The sequence below is a fragment of the Rosa chinensis genome, chromosome 2 (genome assembly GCF_002994745.2).
Source record: "Rosa chinensis cultivar Old Blush chromosome 2, RchiOBHm-V2, whole genome shotgun sequence".
Taxonomy (NCBI): Eukaryota; Viridiplantae; Streptophyta; class Magnoliopsida; order Rosales; family Rosaceae; genus Rosa; species Rosa chinensis.
The window spans coordinates 44,905,176-44,926,801 of NC_037089.1; the positions used below are offsets into that span (position 1 = coordinate 44,905,176).

Here is a 21,626-nt window from a genome sequence, read left to right on the forward strand (position 1 = left end):
GAGTATGATCCGAGTTGCTTTGTTTGTAACCAAACCGCTTCATTGCCTGTGTAAAGCGCCCAAACCACTCACGGGGCGATTGTTTTAAACTATAGAGCGACTTCTTCAACCTACACACAACATCTGTTTTATCTGCAGTCTCAGATCTGGGAGGTAGACTCATATACACTTCTTCAGCCAAATCTCCATGTAGAAAAGCATTTTTCACATCCAGTTGCTTGAGAGGCCAATCCAGATTGGCCGCCAAAGATAGAAGCACTCTAATAGTATTGATCTTAGCTACAGGTGCAAACTTCTCATCATAGTCTACACCATATGTCTGTGTAAACCCTTTCGCTACCAACCTTGCCTTATATCTACTAATTGAGCCATCTGAATCATGTTTAATTGTGTACACCCATTTACATCCAACTGGTTTTTTTCCTTTAGGTAAGACCATTAATTCCCAAGTGTTATTCTTCTATAGAACTTCCATCTCTTCTTCCATCGCTCTTGACCACTTCAGATCTCTTAGGGCATCCTGCACTTTGTTAGGAATAGATACAGAGGAAATCTGATGCACAAATGACTCATATGACTTGGACAACCTATGTGTAGATACATAATTGGCAACCGAGTACCTAGAATTAGCTTTAAGACTGGGTTCATATTTCTTTGGTGGTTTACCACGAGTAGAACGAAAAGGTCAAACGGATAAATTGGGTTCAGGAATTACCTCATGTTGACCTTCAGGATCTTAGAGAGTTTGGCTCGAGGGAAGAGATGAAGAAGAGGGAGTTGTTCTATTTGTCAAGTCAGATTCTCTGTTGTCAAACACGATGTCATTCTGTCCTTGAGCGAAAACGATGTCGTCCTGTTAGTTATCCAAAACAACGTTTTGCCCATGAGAAGAAACGACGTCACTGTCCTTCCCCATCTCCAGATCACTGATGCAGTCGCTGTCCTTCCCCTTCTCCAGATCACCGATGCCAATCAGTTCACCGTCACCATCCAGTTCGCGCCGGTCCCCTTCCTCCATTCCCGGCTGCCTACTCCGACCAGAGATGGTTGCACCATGGCCATCCAGTTCGCGTCGGTCCCCTTCCTCTAATCCCGGCAGCCTCCGCCGACCAGAGATGGTCGGGTTCCTTGTTTCTCCTTCGGTGCCGCCGTTAACAAGCTTTTTAGCGCCTCCATCAGCTGCTATTTCGTTTTCTTCTTTTCCTTCTCTTCCTTTTTCTTCTATTTCTTTTCCGTCTTTTCCAACTCTTTCGGTGGCTTCTCTTTCTTTTTCTTTTATTTCTTTTCCTTCTTTCCCAGCTCTGTCATTTTCTTCTCTTTCTTTGTCTTCTATTTCTGCTCTTTCTTTTTCATTTTTTTTTTCTTTGTCCTTTGTACTACTTCCACCGTCACTCACTGTCTCTTCAAAATAACCATATTGCTCCCCCTGAAGAGAAGAGTGAGTGGGAGGAAAATAACAGGCGTCCTAAAAAAATGTGACATCCATCATCACATAGAATTTTTTGGTAGGAGGATGGAAACACTTATACCCCTTTTGATGTGTCCCAAACCCAACAAAAACACACTTCAAGGCACGAGGTTCTAACTTCGAGTGTAAGTTCTTAGGAATATGAACAAAGGCAATGCACCCAAAGACTCGAGCAGGAATATTATGAAAAGAAGGAAGCGATACATGGGATGAAAGGACCTCAAATGGAAGTTGATGTTGGAGAACACTAGATGACATCCTATTGATAAGATGAGAGGTAGTGAGAACTGCTTCTCCCATAGCGCATGCTAGAAGGAGTAGGATCCCGTGAGGGTCCCTATAAATCAGAATGAATCAATTCAAAAGGTACCATACTTTTATTTGAAATACTTAAAGGGTAGCTAACTCGATGGCTTTTGGCCAGAACACAAGTTTCACACTTAAAAGATTACTCTGAAATACCCAAAAACAAAGAGGGCATAGACTTTCTCATATTACTAAAGGAAGGATGACCAAGATCACGATGATGCCACAACTAGACTTCATTCAATAGCTGCTCAGAACTCGAAATCAAAGCTACTGGGGCCTTCTTCCCTGGTGTTATTGATAGGCGCATTTTAATGTGATATTTTAAATGTTAATTCCTCACATTTTGCTTAGTTATTCCTTAACGAATCGATTTTTAACTTAATTTCTAATTTTAGGTACATTGGAGTAGATGAAGAAGAAATGAGTGTTACGTCCATAATTACCTAGAAATGATGGAGAAGAATGAAAATGCACTAAAAAGTCAACCTTGAATATTTTCTTACTCCGGCTAGGAGAATCAGAGCCAAGCAAGGAAGAAGGAGCGGCCACCTGACCAAATGAACTTGAAATGAGCTGAAACTCTCCAGATCCATTCTAGACACCCAAATGATCATTTCTTATGAAGAGTTCCAGAGAAAAATATGAGTGGAAGGCCTTCAAACAATCAGCCCAATTTTCTACAGAAGTAAAACCGGAAAACTGGACCTGTAAGAGGTCCAGCAGCATTTCCGGCCCAACCACATGGAATAAAGCTCTGAAAATTTGTCAGGATGATCTACACTCATAGTGCAACATTTTTTATGAAGAAGTCGAAGGCTCATTCTGAAGTTTTGATGGAGAAATAATTGAAGGAATAAAGGGGAAGAAACTGACCTGAAAACAGCTCAACACCACATATTCATGTTTCCCACCCATATGAAGAAAGCATTTCTTTTTCCTTGGATACATTTTTTCTACTCTAAAACATCATCATCACTTCCACATTTCTTCACCTTCATGCTTTGCTTTCATCATTACCTCATCTTTTACATATTTTACAAACCACTTTCATACTCCACTTTCATTATTTTTCTTCATCTCATAATTTCACTCTTCTTTTCTTCCCTATTTAAACACATTCTCCTCTCACTCTCAATCACAAATTCCTTCATCCATTTCATCTCCTTGTCTCACCATTTCCTTTCCATTTTCCCACACATTCCTTCATCCATTTCATCTCCTTGTCTCACCATTTCCTTTCCATTTTTCCACCAATTCCTTCATCCATCTCATCTTCTTTGTCTCACCATTTCCTTTCCATTTTTCCACACATTCCTTCATCCATTTCATCTCCTTGTCTCACCATTTCCTTTCCATTTTTCCACCAATTCCTTCATCCATCTCATCTTCTTTGTCTCTCCATTTCCTTTCCATTTTTCTCTCCATTCTCTAGTTTTAAGTTTCTGCATTTTCAAGCAAGGAGAGGAAGAAGAAGAAGGAGCCGTGAAGATCATATCCTCCATCATCCACCTTGAAGGCTTGCTTCCAAGATTCAAGATCCAACCATCTAGCTCTCCATCTCCATCTCCACTCACGGTGTAATTCGTTCCTTTTCCTTGTAACCTTTTTGGTTTCCTTGTTTGATTTCGTATGAACTTGTTTCTAGTTAACCTAACATTTAGGGCAAAGTTTAAGCCCAATTTCTATGTTTAAATAAAGTTTTCGAATTCTATAATTGTGATTCTAAGTTGCTTATGTGAGTTTGTTCAATTAAATTTGCTTGATAGAAAACTTTTATATGTTTATCTTATTTGGGTCGACACTTATAGGATTTGCATGTAATTGGTGCTAGGTTTAAGAACATGAAATCGACTTTTCGTTTTGTGTAAACTTGAATCAAAGTAGTAAAGGTTTTGGACAAAAATCGAATTCAATTGAAGAGGATTGCAATTAGGTGAACTTATTCATACTAAGTTGTACACTTGAGTTGATAGCCTTTCTCTATGTGTAATGCGTTAAACATGACATGATTGACTAGCTTTCTAGGGTTTGATTGCATGTTTAATAGGATTAATCTAGGTGCTTTCGCTTAGGTTAATTAGCATTGAAAAGTAAAAAATGGGAATTCATTTGCTTTCGAATGTTTCACATGATCAACTCCTCTCTCATGACTTGGAAGAACAATTATAGGGTTTGAATCGAATTTGATTACATGTAATTGATTTTGATCTTTGTTCCTTGCGTTCCACCCTTGTATATATGTTTTTACGTTTTCTTTATTTTATTTATTTTAATTTTAATTCTTAAACCCCCCCCCCTTTTTATTTTGTTACTTGTAAATATTTCTATTTCTTTATTTTTGTAAATAATACTTTATTATTTTAATTCTTTATTTGTTTATACAATTGTATATATTTTATTCTTTATTTTATTTTTGTAAATAATACTTTTCTTTATTTGTTTCACAATTACAAGTGTACCCTCAATCCCCGGATAGAACGATCCCTATTTGCTTTTACTACTAACGATATTTCAGGGTTAAATTGTGCGCTTCCCAAAGGCGCATCAATTTTTGGCGCCGTTGCCGGGGATTGAAAAATCACTTGTTAAATTGTGTCATTTATTGTATATATTTGTTGTATATAAAAACTTAGTTTAAATTAACTAGGATGTTATTTATATTATTGAACACGAATTTTAATTGTAGGTTGTAAATTGAGAGGAATAGGTGAAGTCTCTTTTGTTAATATTGGCCTAAACCCCTTACTGGTACCTAGCTCAGGTCCCTTAAGGTTGAGGGCGGCCTTTATTAACACTTGTTGAACTGTCTTCACACTTATGAACTTTTTCATCTTAGTAAGTATAGCCTATGTGGAATGGTGTCTAGGAAGGGGACAACGTTCATGACGGGTTTTTGAATCCAAAAGTGCTTGCAAATGGGCCTAAACCACTATGTGGGAGTAGCTCATGCCAAAATGGATTTTTCCTCTCGTGTTCGTCCTCCCCCACCTGGCCATTTCAGTAAGGTTGCCCAAACGATTTGAAAGGGAGTTTGTGTCTAGGCGACTATACTTGGGCCGCACGTCCACTTGATTTACCGCTTGGAATTGGATTCGATATCAATAATGTTTATAATAAAAGAAATACTTGTGAATACTCTATACGTGTAAATTATTTTGTTGTTTCACACTTTAAACTTGTAAAAATACTTTTCACGTTTTATACTCACTTGTGTACTTAACTTGTGTCTTATGTACAATATACTTGTTTATACTTGTAGTTTGTAAATAATAGTTATACTTGTTTTTATTATGTATTTCTTTGTTAATTATAGTTACTAACTTTATTTAATGTAGGTACTGTCTGGCTGCAAGACGTAAAATACAAGCGCTACTTGGGAGGCAACCCAATTCAGAATATAATCAGATTTGCTTTCTCTTTCCCTATTTCTTTTTATTTTTCATTTTTTTTCACTTTAGTTTTTATTTTAGGATTTGTTTTCGTAAATGTCTTCTATCTATGCTTACTTATTTCATTGCATGCTTTTAATTGATTACATTGAGGATAATGCAATATTTAAGTGTGGGGGAAGGGATTTATATTTTTGTCTTTCATTTTGAGTCCTATATATATTTTTGTCTTTTATTTTTTAGTCCTATATTTTAAAAAAAAAAAAAATTGCATTTATTCAGTCTTTTTAAATTCAGCTATTTAAAAAAATAAAATAATAAAAAAAAAATTAAAAAAAAAAATATATATATATATATATAAAATTAAAAAAAAAATTATACACTATACTAAGTCATGTCTGCATCTCCGTAGGACTTTGCTTCAAGGACAACAGAACCATACCAAGGACATTGCAGAGCTCAAGAAGCAAATGGGACAAGTGGTGGACTTCATGACCAAGTTTCATGAGAGTGGTAAGCTTCCAAGCAATACAATTCCAAACCCAAAGGGAGGCTTTGAAGGTTCCACCAACTGAGGACAAGAGGAAACCACGTCTAAGCTGAGAAGACGTTAAAACCAAGCGCTATTTGGGAGGCAACCCATGCAAATCAGATTTGCTTTCTTTATCCTTTTCTTTTATTTTTTTCGTTTTTGCTTGTTTGTTTTAGTAGTTATTTTCGTAAATTTCATCCCTATATGCTTAAGTGTTTCATTGCATGCTTATGCTTGATTACATTGAGGACAATGCAATATTTAAGTGTGGGGGAAGGGATTTGTATTTATGTCTTTTATTTTGAGTCTGTTGTAGTAAATAGGTAAAATGTCTATATCATGGAGTATGCACTTAAGAAGTGGAGAATGTGTGGTTTGTATGAAATGCACATTGAGAGGTAGAGAAATTGTGTAGCAAATATACTAATGTATGTAGGGCAAATTTACACTACTTTGTAACCCTATATAAACCCCCTCAATATGAGAAGAAGACTCACCAATTCACTCTTCAGTTTCTCTGAAACACGTTATCAGCACGAAATCGCTCTAGAATTAGAATCGAAATCGATTAGAGTAGTGAAAGTTCTTGATCCGAACTAGGTCATTTTACCAACCTTACAAGAAACCCCCAAATCCTATCACATATCAAAGCCCTTGATCCCAGAAGCTCAGAACCGGTTTCAGAACCCCCAGAACCGGCCGGAAACCTGCCGAACCGGCTGCCGGAAGTTCTGAACCGCTGTCAGTGTGCTGCCGAGCCCCTGCCGAGTGCTGCCGAGCCCCTGCCGAAGTGCTGCCGAGCCCCTGCCGAAGTGCTGCCGACAGCCCCTGCCTACCCCCTGCAGACCCCCTGCGCAGCAGCTGCCGAGCCCCTGCCTACCCCCTGCGCAGCAGCTGCCGAGCACCTGCCGAGCCATCTGCCGAGCACCTGCCGAGCAGCCTGCCTAGCACCTGCGCAGCAGCTGCCGAGCTGCTGCCGAGCAGCTGTCGACACATCTGTCGAGCGACTTTCCGACAACTTTCCGGCGACTTTTCCGGCGACTTTCCGGACACTTTTCCGGCGACTTTTCGGACACTTTCCGGCGACTTTTCGGACACTTTTCCGGCGACTTTCCGGACACTTTTCCGGCGACTTTTCGGACACTTTTCCGGCGACTTTTCGGACACTTTTCCGGCGACTTTCCGGACACTTTTTCCGGTCAATTCTTAAGGTAAACTTTTCTAAAAGTTCCCGTTTTTGAAGTTTTTATTACTTTTCTCTTCTTTTCACGGGGACTTCCAACATCCCTTATTCTACCCCCCTTTCTTCTTCATAGGGGAGACCAAAAAGGCCGAACTGTGGGGGTTCGTGCTCACTCCAAGCTTGGAGCTTGTAGAGTCCTCCAAACTTAGAATTTGTTGAGAAGAAAACAATCGACCACATACATCATTGTTTCGATTTAATCCAAAACCCCTCTTGGAATCAAGATTTTCTTGGAAGCGACTACGCTCAGAAAATCCCTAATTTCTTGAAAGCGATTACGCTCAGAAAGTTTATAGTTTTTCGTGGTAGCCTTTTTCGCTCCGAAACTAACCCTATTTTCTTGTTGTTCTTCAGGATGAGTAACCTGAACAAGTTGAGCTTCAACCCACTAGGGACAACAGGCGCAGGATACCACAGGTGGATCCGTGATATGCGCCAGCATCTTAAGGCTGATGGGATCCTGAGTACGATCCAAGAGCCGAGTCAGGACGTGCTTACTCCTCAACAAGCTCTTGCTTTTGAAGCAAATAGAGCAAAGAGAGAGGCTAATGAAGCAAAAGCCATCATTCTCATGACAAGGCACATGAATGACGCGCTCCAAAATGAGTACCTCAATGAGGAAGACCCAAGAAAGCTATGGGTAGAACTCGAGCAGCGTTTTGGCAACGTCCGTGATTCCCTGCTTCCCGACTTAGAAGAGAGATGGCAAAGCCTCCGCTTCTGTGATTTCAAGACAGTTCTTGACTACAATTCGGAAGCACTTCGTATCAAGTCTATGATGGAATTCTGTGGACATCAAATCACTGATACGATGTTGATCGAGAAAACTCTCTCTACCTTCCCTGTCTCTGCATTAATGATAGCTAAAAACTATCGAATTGATATCAATGCTAGACGCATCACAAGATTTCATGAGCTAATTGGTGTCATGAACGTAGCTGAAAAGCACGACAACATACTTGTGAAGAACTATAACTCTAGACCCGTGGGAACCAAGTCAATTCCGGAGTCTAATTATAGTCGCACCTCCAAGGGAGGACGCAAGGAGCGAAACCCTAAAAGAAGGGATAATTATGGACGTTCAGGTCCATATTCTCGCCCTAAAGAGGAAGGAAACCGCCAAGATAGGCGTGCACGGAACCGTGGAGGTAAACGTGTGAAGAGAGAGCGAGGCCAAGCCTCCGGTTATGGTGGTAACACCACCAATGGAAACAACCGTTTTCAAAGTGCTCCTAAAGCACCTCGATCAAGGGAACCTGACCATAATGATGCTTGTCTCCGATGTGGACTACCTGGACATTGGGCAAGGGCATGTAAAGCATCCCAGAATGTTGCAAACGCGTACAAAATGTATCGTGAAGCAAGGGAGGCAAATTACATGGAACAAGAAGATCAAGATGGCAATCTCGATCTAAGGGTGGAAGACGACAAAAATCAAAACCCAGAAACTGGCGATTTTGATTAAGTCTTCTCATTTTCCAAGAGATGTAGGCAATCGCCACATTATCCTATAGTAGATGCCAATGGGATTAATCTTTCTTCAAAAGTAGGCGTACTCAATGTAATTGTGATGTCTAGGAAGGTTTTGAGATAATTGGTACTTAAGCGAGCCTTTGCTCCACCAACATCTCTCTACTCACCTGGTCACCTTTGCATTGGAATTACCGAAAGAAGTTAGACGACTACCATTGCTTTGCATTAACTAAGTTTATTGGATTACGCTTTCTTTGATGAAATAAATGATGATGTAATTCCGTTTGGCTTATTAATAAAAGTTGAGTTCTTTCCTTTATGACTCCTTTTTAATTACGAGCTTTTCTCTTAAGGAATGGATGAACTACAATGTCTCGCTGATAGTGCGACTACGCACACCATTCTACGACATAGGCAATTATTCTTGGAGATGTTGCCTACATATTCCACTATGACTACGATGGCTGGGCCATCAGGTTTAGTTCAAGGACATGGAATGGCCCAATTCCTATTGCCAAATGGCACCTTGATTAAAGTCACTGAAGCTCTCTATGCTCCTAAGGCAAATCGAACCTTATTGAGCTTTAAAGATTTAAGAGCCAACGGATTCCATGCGGAAACGCATACTGAGAACGGAAAAGAGTTCCTTTGCATTACCTCTAATGATTGCGGACGAAAGCGCATCTTAGAGAAACTTATGTGTCAATCTAGTGGACTTTATGTCACTACAATTCGACCAATTGAATCCAATAATGTCATAAGAGAAGATCTCTTGGATTCTGACACATATTAGCTTTGGCATGACCGACTAGGGCACCCTGGTCGTGATATGATGCTCCGTATACTAAAGACTTCACACGGACATCCATTCTTCAGAATGAGAAGAAGCAAGAATCGAGAATTGATTCCTGGACTTAATAAGACCGCAACAATTGCAGCATCTGGTGCTGCAGCCGTCTTGGGGCGCCATAAGGCTGGCCAAGTCCCATGTGATGACACCAACCATGAGCATAACGCCATGATTGTTCCTCCAAATAGCTACAATGCAATAGAAGGAGATGTAGTCACACATTTTGCTTCTAATAGCGCTACAGACGCTCAGGCCCAACCAAAATCCTCATTGGTTGCTTCTAAGGCCCCTCGCTCATTTTGCAAAGCCTGTTCCTTCGGGAAATTAGGACCGAGACCGTCCTACGCAAAGGATCCTAAAATACTCATTCCGTTCTTACAGAGAATCCAAGGGGATATCTGTGGACCAATTCAACCATCATGCGGACCTTTCAAATACTTTATGGTATTGGTTGATGCGTCGACACGCTGGTCACATGTCGCGCTGTTGTCCACTCGAAATGCTGCTTATGCTAAACTCCTCGGCCAGATTATCCGTCTACGGGCTCACTACCCTGACCATCCAATTAAGTCAATTCGACTTGATAATGCTGGGGAGTTTACATCGAAAACATTCGATGACTATTGCATGTCACTGGGGATTGATGTAGAACATCCAGTTCCCCATGTTCATACCCAAAATGGTCTCGCAGAAGCTGCTATCAAAAGACTACAAATGATAGCACGGACATTAGTAATGCACACTAATCTTCCTGTTTCTGCTTGGGGATATGCAATATTACATGCAGCGACGCTAATTCGTCTACGACCCACTGCAACCCAATCTTACTCTGCGTTACAGCTAGTGACTGGGTACGAGCCTAATATCTCGCACTTACGCATTTTTGGGTGTACTATTTATGTGCCTATTACGCCGCCACAGCGTACTAAGATGGGTCCACAACGACGAATAAGCATTTATGTTGGATATGAATCTCCAACTATCGTCCGCTATCTTGAACCCTTGACAGGCGATCTCTTTACCGCTAGATTTGCGGATTGTCACTTTGATGAGACAGTCTTCCCATCATTAGGGGGAGATAAGAACACAAATGTTCAACAGGAACGACAGGAATTGTCGTGGTCTGTCCCCACTATGTCTCATCTCGATCCCCATACCGCACAGTCCGAACTTGAAGTGCGAAGAATAATCGAGCTCCAGAACGTAGCAGACACTCTGCCTGATGCGTTTTCTGATATTGCTAAAGTGACGAGATCACACATACCTGCTGCAAACGTGCCTGCAAGGATTGATGTCCCGAATAATGGACATAACGCCACTCCTTTAACGCTAGGAGATGGCACCATTGCTCAACATGGCAATAATGTGGCATCTATGGCTGTAGGTCCCGCAAGGAAGCGCGGTAGACCGATTGGTTCGAAGGATACTCGCCCTAGAAAAAGAGCAAATGAGGCACAAATAAATCCTTTGATCATCGATACTCAAAATCCGTCCCATGAGAATGTTCCGGATTATGGTTATGTCCAAGAGACATCATTGGGGGACGCCTCAGTGTCAGAACCTATCCATGAGAACATAGAGATCTCTGTAAATTACACTAGTGTACATGGGACGTGGGAAAGAAACTCCATCATCATTGATGATGTATTCGCGTATTCAGTGGCGCGTGAGATTATTGAGACCGATGACATCGAACCACGCTCCGTTGATGAATGTCAACGTAGAGCTGATTGGCCAAAATGGAAAGATGCGATACAGACAGAACTTGATTCTCTAACGAAAAGAAAGGTATTTGGCAAAATTGTACCAATACCACCCAACACCAAACCAGTTGGTCACAAATGGGTATTCGTTAGAAAGCGTAATGAGAAAAACGAGATTGTAAGATACAAAGCTCGTCTCGTGGCGCAAGGCTTCTCACAACGCCCTGGAATCGACTACGAGGAGACCTACTCTCCCGTAATGGACGTTATTACGTTCCGCTACCTTGTCAGTTTGGTAGTTTCCGAAAAACTGAACATGCAGCTTATGGATGTGGTTACTGCATATCTATATGGGGATCTAGATACAGAGATATACATGAATATTCCAGATGGAATTCAACTACCCAAATCAAGTGGCTCTAATCCACGGAGCGCGTTTGCAATTAGATTGAAACGCTCACTATATGGATTAAAACAATCCGGACGGATGTGGTATAACCGTCTAAGTGACTACTTGATTGGTAAGGGATATGTCAATAACGAACTATGCCCATGTGTGTTCATAAAAAGGACAAGTTCCGGATTTTCAATAGTAGCGGTTTATGTCGATGACATGAACATAATTGGCACCCTTAAAGAATTAAGGGAAACCGCTGAACACTTGAAATCCGAGTTTGAGATGAAAGATCTTGGGAAAACACGGTTTTGTCTCGGTTTAGAACTTGAGCACCGTAGAGATGGTATCCTGATTCATCAATCAGCTTATACCCAAAAGATGCTTAGGCGTTTCAACACTGACAAAATTAAGCCTTCAAGCACCCCAATGGTCGTCCGTAGTCTTGATCCAAAGAAGGATCCATTTCGTCCAAAAGATGACGATGAAGAAGTGCTAGAGGCAGAAGTGCCCTACCTAAGTGCAATAGGTGCATTATTGTACTTAGCACAATGCACGAGACCAGACATCTCATTCGCTGTGAACTTGCTAGCTAGATATAGCTCTGCGCCAACACGACGCCATTGGACTGGTGTTAAAGATATCTTTCGATACCTGAGTAGTACGATCGATATGGGCTTGTTCTATCCCTACAGAAAGAAGATGGATTCGGACCCATCAAGTGTCAGGAACGCCACACATGGTGGATTGCGCTCCCTCTCCCCATCCCAAAACGATATAAGTGTTTTGGAAGGTTTTGCTGATGCTGGGCACCTCTCTGACCCACACAAAGGTCGCTCCCAAACTGGTTATGTTTTCACCATGGGAAAAACCGCGATATCTTGGAGGTCTACAAAGCAGACCCTAGTCGCTACCTCTTCAAATCATGCAGAGATTATTGCTCTTCACGAAGCAGTTCGTGAATGTATATGGCTTCGATCCATAGTTACGCATGTTCGAAGCAATTGTGGTTTGAAGTCTACCACAGATGAGCCAACGAGCATTTATGAAGATAATGCTGCTTGCATTGAACAAATGAAGCAAGGTTACATCAAAGGCGACAACACCAAGCACATATCGCCCAAATTCTTCTACAATCAGCAACAACAGAAGCTCCTCAAGATCAAGGTGAACCAGGTTCGATCTGAGGACAATGTGGCAGACTTGTTCACTAAGTCATTGCCCAAATCCACGTTCGAGAAACATGTGGCAAGAATTGGCTTGCGGAAATTATCTGAACTCCCATGATCGTTGTCATCAGGGGGAGACACAGACATCAGGGGGAGATGTCTACATGTTCATCTCAAAAGCGTGAAGGGTGTGTTGTGCTCTTTTTCCCTTTCGACCGAGGTTATTTTTATCCCACTGGGTTTTTGTTACTCGGCAAGGTTTTTAATGAGGCAACAAGAGAAGCACCATGTTATCCAGAAACAAACTCCACACTCAACGCGCGTTGTGCTCTTTTTCTCCTTCGACCAAGGTTGTTTTTCCCACAGGGTTTTATTACTTGGCAAGGTTTTTAACGAGGCAAATTAGAAGCGCACCTCCAAGACAATACTACTGACATGATATATCCAAGGGGGAGTGTTGTAGTAAATAGGTAAAATGTCTATATCATGGAGTATGCACTTAAGAAGTGGAGAATGTGTGGTTTGTATGAAATGCACATTGAGAGGTAGAGAAATTGTGTAGCAAATATACTAATGTATGTAGGGCAAATTTACACTACTTTGTAACCCTATATAAACCCCCTCAATATGAGAAGAAGACTCACCAATTCACTCTTCAGTTTCTCTGAAACAGAGTCCTATATATTGAAAAATACAAAAAAAAATTCGAAAAATGTCAAAAATTTAAAAAAAAAATTTGGTTACTTTTGTTTTTGTTTTTGAGTCTTAGGATGCTCCTAACGTCTAGGATGAACATGTCTCTGAATTCATGGCTGAAGGTTTTCACAATCAAAATAGGACTTAATTGAATTCTGTGGTTAATCGACATTGTGATGCTTGTATGAAGATTTGAGATAGGATTGTAACTTGGTTCATTAAGCATGCTAGGATTAAGTCTGATTCATTTGACCCTAAGTGAGCTGTTGAGCTAAAATACTTTCTTTTCGAGTGCTTATTGATAATTCTAGAATTTCGTGGCTGTATTTGCAAAACCTCATCATTCTTTGGAAATCCAATGATCATGTGCCATAGATTTTAATGGACTAGAGAGTACTAGAACTCGGCTGTTGTGACTGTCAAAACTTGTATGCCATAATATGCACTGATCCTGGATAGGATAGAAAGCATTAGGGTAACCACCAAAGCCAAACAAGCATGTGTCCCCAATTGTGCCCGTCATGGGACTCCTTAGAATGAACCCCTTTGAGCCTACGTTGAAAACCTTTGTTTCATCACCCTCACTACCCTACCATGAGCTTAGTACAGGATATCTCTACCCTTGTCTTAAGGACTTAGTAGAGCATGACATAGTATGTAGGGGTGACGATGAAAGACAAGTGTGGGGTGGGGAAAATCCAAGAAAAAAAAAAGAAGAAAAAAAGAAAAAATTTTGCCTTGAAAAAAAAAAAAAAAAAAAAAAAAAAAAGAAAGAAAGAAAAGCGGCAAAAGAGAAGAAAACTCTTGGGAAAATGTTGAAGTGTGGTTTTGGACTTGCAAATTTGTAGAAGGCTCAAAGTTGAAAATTATGCCTTTGTCCATTCCCATGTTGGTTAGAGTGAAGGTTTGGCCCAAAACAATGATATTTGGTCTACAAAAATGATGACATAAGGTGGTCCTTATATGCTCTGCTAGGTCCTTAGGATTTTTGTATCCTTAATCTTCATTTCAAAAACCCTAGCTTAGCCCCATTACAACCTGTTTTAAGTGCTGACTTGATCCTTGAGATGGGCAGTCTTTGGTTAGTGGAGTCAGTTACGCAGTCGAGCTTATGGTTTAGGTCCATTTGTGCACTTAGTCATTTCATGAGGTCTTTAAAAATTCTTCACAAAATGTGTTTATTGATGAAATATGCAAGCTGTTTGTTGCCTTACAATTTGTTCTCTTGCATATACTTGAGTGTGAAGCTTTTAAGCATAGCCATTTCTGAGAGAAAAATCGAGAGTATGCCCTGTGAGTTTGGATTGGACTTGTTCGAAACATGCTATCATTCACTGTATAACTTAAGTTCTCCATATCTTACTTAGTCATACGAATGTCACAGGTTTATTAACTATGGAATTATCTTTGTGATTTTGATTAAGTGTTTAACGTGAAAGCCATGAGTTTGGAGTCTCTGAGACAACAGTTAGGAGCAATAGAGTCATTTACTTGCTTTTTGTCAAGTCTTTGTTCTGTTTTGGATTTTTTTTTGTTTTGTTTTGCTAAGGGACTAGCAAAAGCTAAGTGTGGGGGAATTTGATAGGCGCATTTTAATGTGATATTTTAAATGTTAATTCCTCACATTTTGCTTAGTTATTCCTTAACGAATCGATTTTTAACTTAATTTCTAATTTTAGGTACATTGGAGTAGATGAAGAAGAAATGAGTGTTACGTCCATAATTACCTAGAAATGATGGAGAAGAATGAAAATGCACTAAAAAGTCAACCTTGAATATTTTCTTACTCCGGCTAGGAGAATCAGAGCCAAGCAAGGAAGAAGGAGCGGCCACCTGACCAAATGAACTTGAAATGAGCTGAAACTCTCCAGATCCATTCTAGACACCCAAATGATCATTTCTTATGAAGAGTTCCAGAGAAAAATATGAGTGGAAGGCCTTCAAACAATCAGCCCAATTTTCTACAGAAGTAAAACCGGAAAACTGGACCTGTAAGAGGTCCAGCAGCATTTCCGGCCCAACCACATGGAATAAAGCTCTGAAAATTTGTCAGGATGATCTACACTCATAGTGGAACATTTTTTATGAAGAAGTCGAAGGCTCATTCTGAAGTTTTGATGGAGAAATAATTGAAGGAATAAAGGGGAAGAAACTGACCTGAAAACAGCTCAACACCACATATTCATGTTTCCCACCCATATGAAGAAAGCATTTCTTTTTCCTTGGATACATTTTTTCTACTCTAAAACATCATCATCACTTCCACATTTCTTCACCTTCATGCTTTGCTTTCATCATTACCTCATCTTTTACATATTTTACAAACCACTTTCATACTCCACTTTCATTATTTTTCTTCATCTCATAATTTCACTCTTCTTTTTCTTCCCTATTTAAACACATTCTCCTCTCACTCTCAATCACAAATTCCTTCATCCATTTCATCTCCTTGTCTCACCATTTCCTTTCCATTTTTCCACACATTCCTTCATCCATTTCATCTCCTTGTCTCACCATTTCCTTTCCATTTTTCCACCAATTCCTTCATCCATCTCATCTTCTTTGTCTCACCATTTCCTTTCCATTTTTCCACACATTCCTTCATCCATTTCATCTCCTTGTCTCACCATTTCCTTTCCATTTTTCCACCAATTCCTTCATCAATCTCATCTTCTTTGTCTCTCCATTTCCTTTCCATTTTTCTCTCCATTCTCTAGTTTTAAGTTTCTGCATTTTCAAGCAAGGAGAGGAAGAAGAAGAAGGAGCCGTGAAGATCATATCCTCCATCATCCACCTTGAAGGCTTGCTTCCAAGATTCAAGATCCAACCATCTAGCTCTCCATCTCCATCTCCACTCACGGTGTAATTCGTTCCTTTTCCTTGTAACCTTTTTGGTTTCCTTGTTTGATTTCGTATGAACTTGTTTCTAGTTAACCTAACATTTAGGGCAAAGTTTAAGCCCAATTTCTATGTTTAAATAAAGTTTTCGAATTCTATAATTGTGATTCTAAGTTGCTTATGTGAGTTTGTTCAATTAAATTTGCTTGATAGAAAACTTTTATATGTTTATCTTATTTGGGTCGACACTTATAGGATTTGCATGTAATTGGTGCTAGGTTTAAGAACATGAAATCGACTTTTCGTTTTGTGTAAACTTGAATCAAAGTAGTAAAGGTTTTGGACAAAAATCGAATTCAATTGAAGAGGATTGCAATTAGGTGACTTATTCATACTAAGTTGTACACTTGAGTTGATAGCCTTTCTCTATGTGTAATGCGTTAAACATGACATGATTGACTAGCTTTCTAGGGTTTGATTGCATGTTTAATAGGATTAATCTAGGTGCTTTCGCTTAGGTTAATTAGCATTGAAAAGTAAAAAATGGGAATTCATTTGCTTTCGAATGTTTCACATGATCAACTCCTCTCTCATGACTTGGAAGAACAATTATAGGGTTTGAATCGAATTTGATTACATGGAATTGATTTTGATCTTTGTTCCTTGCGTTCCACCCTTGTATATATGTTTTTACGTTTTCTTTATTTTATTTATTTTAATTTTAATTCTTAAACTCCCCCCCCCTTTTTATTTTGTTACTTGTAAATATTTCTATTTCTTTATTTTTGTAAATAATACTTTATTATTTTAATTCTTTATTTGTTTATACAATTGTATATATTTTTATTCTTTATTTTATTTTTGTAAATAATACTTTTCTTTATTTGTTTCACAATTACAAGTGTACCCTCAATCCCCGGATAGAACGATCCCTATTTGCTTTTACTACTAACGATATTTCAGGGTTAAATTGTGCGCTTCCCAAAGCGACATCAGTTATCCCCGCATACATCTGATCCAGATGGAACAACCTCCCCCTCAAATCTCCTCGGCCAATTATCTCCCTTGTCTGAAGATCCTGAAAAACCACATACATGGGAAAAAATGTCACAGAGCACTAAGATTCAGTATTTAGTTAAGGAACAGAGATTAAGTGATGTGACAAATCAGGAACATATAACACATTCCTAAACTCTAGGTTTGGGGTGACTCTAGCAGTTCCTATTCCTAATACAGGAAAGGCTTCACCGTTAGCATTAGTAACTTTGGACACTGGTGGGATTGAGAGAGAGGTAAAGAATGATTTATTGTAAGTTATATGATCAGATGCACCAGAATCAATAATCCAAGTAACTTCCCCAACAAAGTCAGAGACAAATAAAGCCTTACCAAACTTACCTCTTCCAACAAAAGAGACTAAAGCATTACCCGGCTTCTGATCCGTTTCCTCCATACCTTGGTAGTCCGGGTTTTGAATTAAATTTGCAGTAGTGGTACGGCCCTGTTGATTAGGTCCCGATTTATTCCAAGTATTTTGTTGATTCGGATACCCATTCAATTGATGACACTTAGTCCTCCAATGCCCATAATTCTTGCAAAAAGTACAGTATGGCTGTGTTCCTCCTTGAGAACTTGGTTGGGGTCGAAGTGATTGAGGCGAAGGTACACATTTTGACGGTGAAAACTTGGTATGGACTGTGAGACTTGATAACTCTGAATGAATTGCTTTGGTGCTATCAAGTTATTGCTTTGGTGCTATCAAGTTCAGTCTCATCTTTGCGTATATATGCAAAGGCATCCTCAAGGGTAGGTGGAGTTCCACGTCTGAGCAACTCACCCTTTGCACTAGCATGCTTGTCATCGAGACCATGAAGCCTCATTAGATCCTTCTCTTCATTGTGTAACTTGATGTCATCAGCATTCTTCATCTTGTTGGGACTCCTTTGATCAATTTCCAGCCATAGACCTTCAAGGGAAGCATAGTATACTGCCACAAGCTGCCCATCCTGCCTCATCATGAACGCCTTGGTATGGAGCTCATGTATTTGAGCAAAATCTGAGTCATTCAGATACAATTGCTTCAGAGTACACCAAATTTCTACTGCAATTTCACACCCAATAATTAATTGTACTACCTCATCCGTCATGGCTTTGTAGAGCACAGACATTATGGCACCATTATGAGTTTCCCACTTTGCATAACCCACATCTTTTTCATCCGGTGTCTGAATCAATCCATTCACATATCCCATCTTGTCCAGACTGCAAAGATGAGCAGTCATCATCTTCCTCCAAGTACGATAATTCGTGCCATTCAACTTGGCACCCCCAAATCCCCATCCTAAGGATTCTTGATTCACAGATACCTCCACCTTTTGAACATCATAAGTCACAATCTGCTTAGAACTTTCTTCTCCACCCATGATGCTGGAAGTGCAACAATCTTCTCACTTTACACTGCGGAAGCAACGAACAATAAACCAACACCAAAAACTCGGAGATCAGATTCTTGGCTCTGATACCAAGTTGAAACTAAGAATCTCTAGAGAATAAGAAGCTTTAGAGGATGAATTCTCACACACTTTTATTCAATATACAGAGGCATATTTATACAACCCTAATTTTGGACTAACAAGGAAAGTAATCAAATCATAATTACAATCCTGATTCTATACAATTAGTATAAGGGGGGTGAAATTTGCACACCCATATTTGCAAATGGCACACCCCTTCATTTTTTTAATACTATTTCTTTTCACATCTTTCTGTACTTCCTAAAATGCCCTCAAAGTCAGATTTTTTTTTCTTCCCCTTTTTGGGTCCTCTCTCTCACTCTCTTCATTCTCCAAAACCACGACAATCTTCTCTCTTTATTCTCCATGAAACTTGAATCTCTCCAAGAAAGTCATGCTCGACTCATCATATAATCATTAAATCACTTTCGTTCCTTAATATAGAAGTGTATTGGACTGGAGTTTTTGATTCCTGCTTGATAATGTGATGATGAGGATGATACCCCGATATTCGCTACAACATTCCCATCATTTTATGATTTTCTCTCTGTTCTTTGCAATACAAGAACCAGATAGGCTAATTTGTTTCTTGGTCTGAAACAAAGTACATAACACTAAAGCCAACAAGATTAGAACAATCAGAAGCCCATAACGACGTAGTTTCATCGCATAGCATTTCTCTTTGTCTTCTTGGACGACACCATTTTCCATTGCGCCAATCTTGATGAACCCTCAGCTTCAAAACTAGGTAATCAAGCTCTTGCCCAGTAGTCTCGACGAACAGAGACTGATGCCCAGACCCGTTTTCCTCCGACGAAATTGTACCGACCCACCACAAATCAAGATAGTAAGCATCGATCCTATCACCCACATGAAACCCAGCATTAGCCTCCCTGATTTCCGGTGGCAGCGGCCGGACCTCCGCCACCTTGACGGTCTCTTTGAGCGGCACAGAGTCGTTGAATTCCTCCTACAAATCTTCCTCTCGGCGTCGATTGATGGCAATTGGGATTTGCTGGAGGCGGCGCCGCCGTAAGGCCCCAAGGGTCGGTTCCCCATTTCCTTCTGAAGCCACTCCAGTATGGCCTCCGGCTAAGCCCCAGAGCTCGCCGACGGGCCCTGCATTTTAAAGTCTCGGTCTTTAAGCTTGTTTGTGAGAAATTGAGAGGCTTTGGGATCCCTTCAAAACCCCAATTTGGGTGCATTGGTGAACGGCGTCGTCTAGACTAAAACTGGAACTGGGTTAAGGGGTGGTCAATGCCGATGTTGAGATGGGTGTAGAGAGAGAAAGGAGTGTTGGTATTTGTGAATTGGGTGAGGTCTTTGTGTGTGTGTGTGTGGAAGATTAGGGTTTTTGGAATTGGGGGAAATTGGAGAGACAGAGCAGATCTGGAAGAAATGGCTGGCGAAGACGGCGAAGAAATATAATGATTGGAGCCTGGGTCTTGGATACGTCGAATTCGCCCAAATCGACGTCGTCTACCCTGCCGTCGGATCCATGGCTGTTGAATTTCTTCTAATGCTCTGCATATGGGTCTCTGTTCTTTAACCCTGCAGCTAGAAAGAGGAACCTAGCTTGGGCTTGTACATCGAGAAGAAAGAGAGAAGATTGTCGTGGTTTTGGAGAAGGAGGAGAGTGAGAGAGAGGACCCAAAAAAGGGAAGAAGAAAAAAATCTGACTTTGAGGGCATTTTAGGAAGTACAGAAAGATGTGAAAAGAAATAATATTAAAAAAATAAAAGGGTGTGCCATTTGCAAATATGGGTGTGCAAATTTCACCCCCCTTAGTATAATTCTATTCCTAATAGTAATCCTAAAATACCTATGACTCACAACAAGGCTAACTTGAATTTCCAACTCCTAATGAGAGACATACAATCTCAATAGGTAACTAGATAGAGATAACTCATGTATTTCTTATTATTTATCTTAAACTAAATCAATTGTTATTTAGTTAATGAATATAGATAATGTAAAGTCCCCACTTAATTCTAACACTCTCCCACTTGGACTCACATTGTCTATATGCCAAAACAATTGAACCATAGATTAAAACAAACAACAACCAAAGTGTGCACGGACATACAAGGATACTCAAAATTCATTCAATTTGGTCAAAATGCAGAAACTGATGTAGAACCAAGAATTAATTATGATTATCATAACCATACTGATTAAAGACTACTAACATCAATTGCTGCAATTCACATAAACTCAAAATGCGATAATAATGAGAACAAGAGAATTGTACATCTACCTGCAAGATCATCATGTTCTCAGTCCAGCTGCATTGATCTTGTAAGCTCAAGATCACACCAACTAACTCTTTACACCAGTAGACTTGGTAGTCTGGTTCTTAACCTGTAAACTCATGCATAGCACAATAGTCCACTTGACAAAATACATAATTTAAAATCCAACAGATTGTTCCAGAAAACTAAAATGGTACCAACAAAAGAAATTCATAACTGGAATGCCTCATTTTATTAATGACTTGTAAGATAAAGATTACAAGTGAACTGAAATTCAAAAATAGCTGAAACAAGGAACTGATTACACAAAAATAAATTCAAAATAAAAATTGACTCCCATTGAGCTCAAGCTCTCAAGTCAGATAATATTCCCATGTTTGTAGCATGTCTCTGAAATGCTACAACTGTCAATGCTTTTGTAAAGGGGTCTACAAGCTGAGAATCTGTATCAATGTTCAAAATGCTCACTTCTCCATGCTTCACTCTCTCTCTCACACTATAGTACTTGAGATCAATATGTTTGGAATTGTTTGAAATTTTACTATTCTTGCTAAAGAAAACTGCAGCCTCATTATCACAAAAATTTTTAAGTGCATCTGAAACAATGAAGCTCAAGACTTTGGTATGCAACAGAAATTTTTTAATCCAGATACCTTCACAAACACCTTCATAAATTGCTATAAATTATGCCTACATAGTAGAAGTGGATATCAATGACTGTTTCATGGTTTTCCATGCCACAGCCCTACCAGCAAACATAAACACATAACCACTAGTTGATTTCTTTGTGTCAGGAT

At 39.7% G+C, this 21,626-nt stretch overlaps 1 protein-coding gene across 1 annotated transcript; it reads right to left on the minus strand.

The window, feature by feature from the left end:
- Nucleotides 1-856: 856 nt before the first annotated feature.
- LOC112184354 (cylicin-2-like) lies at nt 857-17,517 on the minus strand. The gene is made up of 3 exons (XM_024322612.1): nt 17,463-17,517; nt 17,075-17,142; nt 857-1,465 (listed from the first exon to the last, which is right to left on the minus strand). The coding sequence occupies exons 1-3, from the start codon at nt 17,515-17,517 to the stop codon at nt 857-859; spliced, it is 732 nt and encodes a 243-aa protein (XP_024178380.1).
- Nucleotides 17,518-21,626: the final 4,109 nt, after the last annotated feature.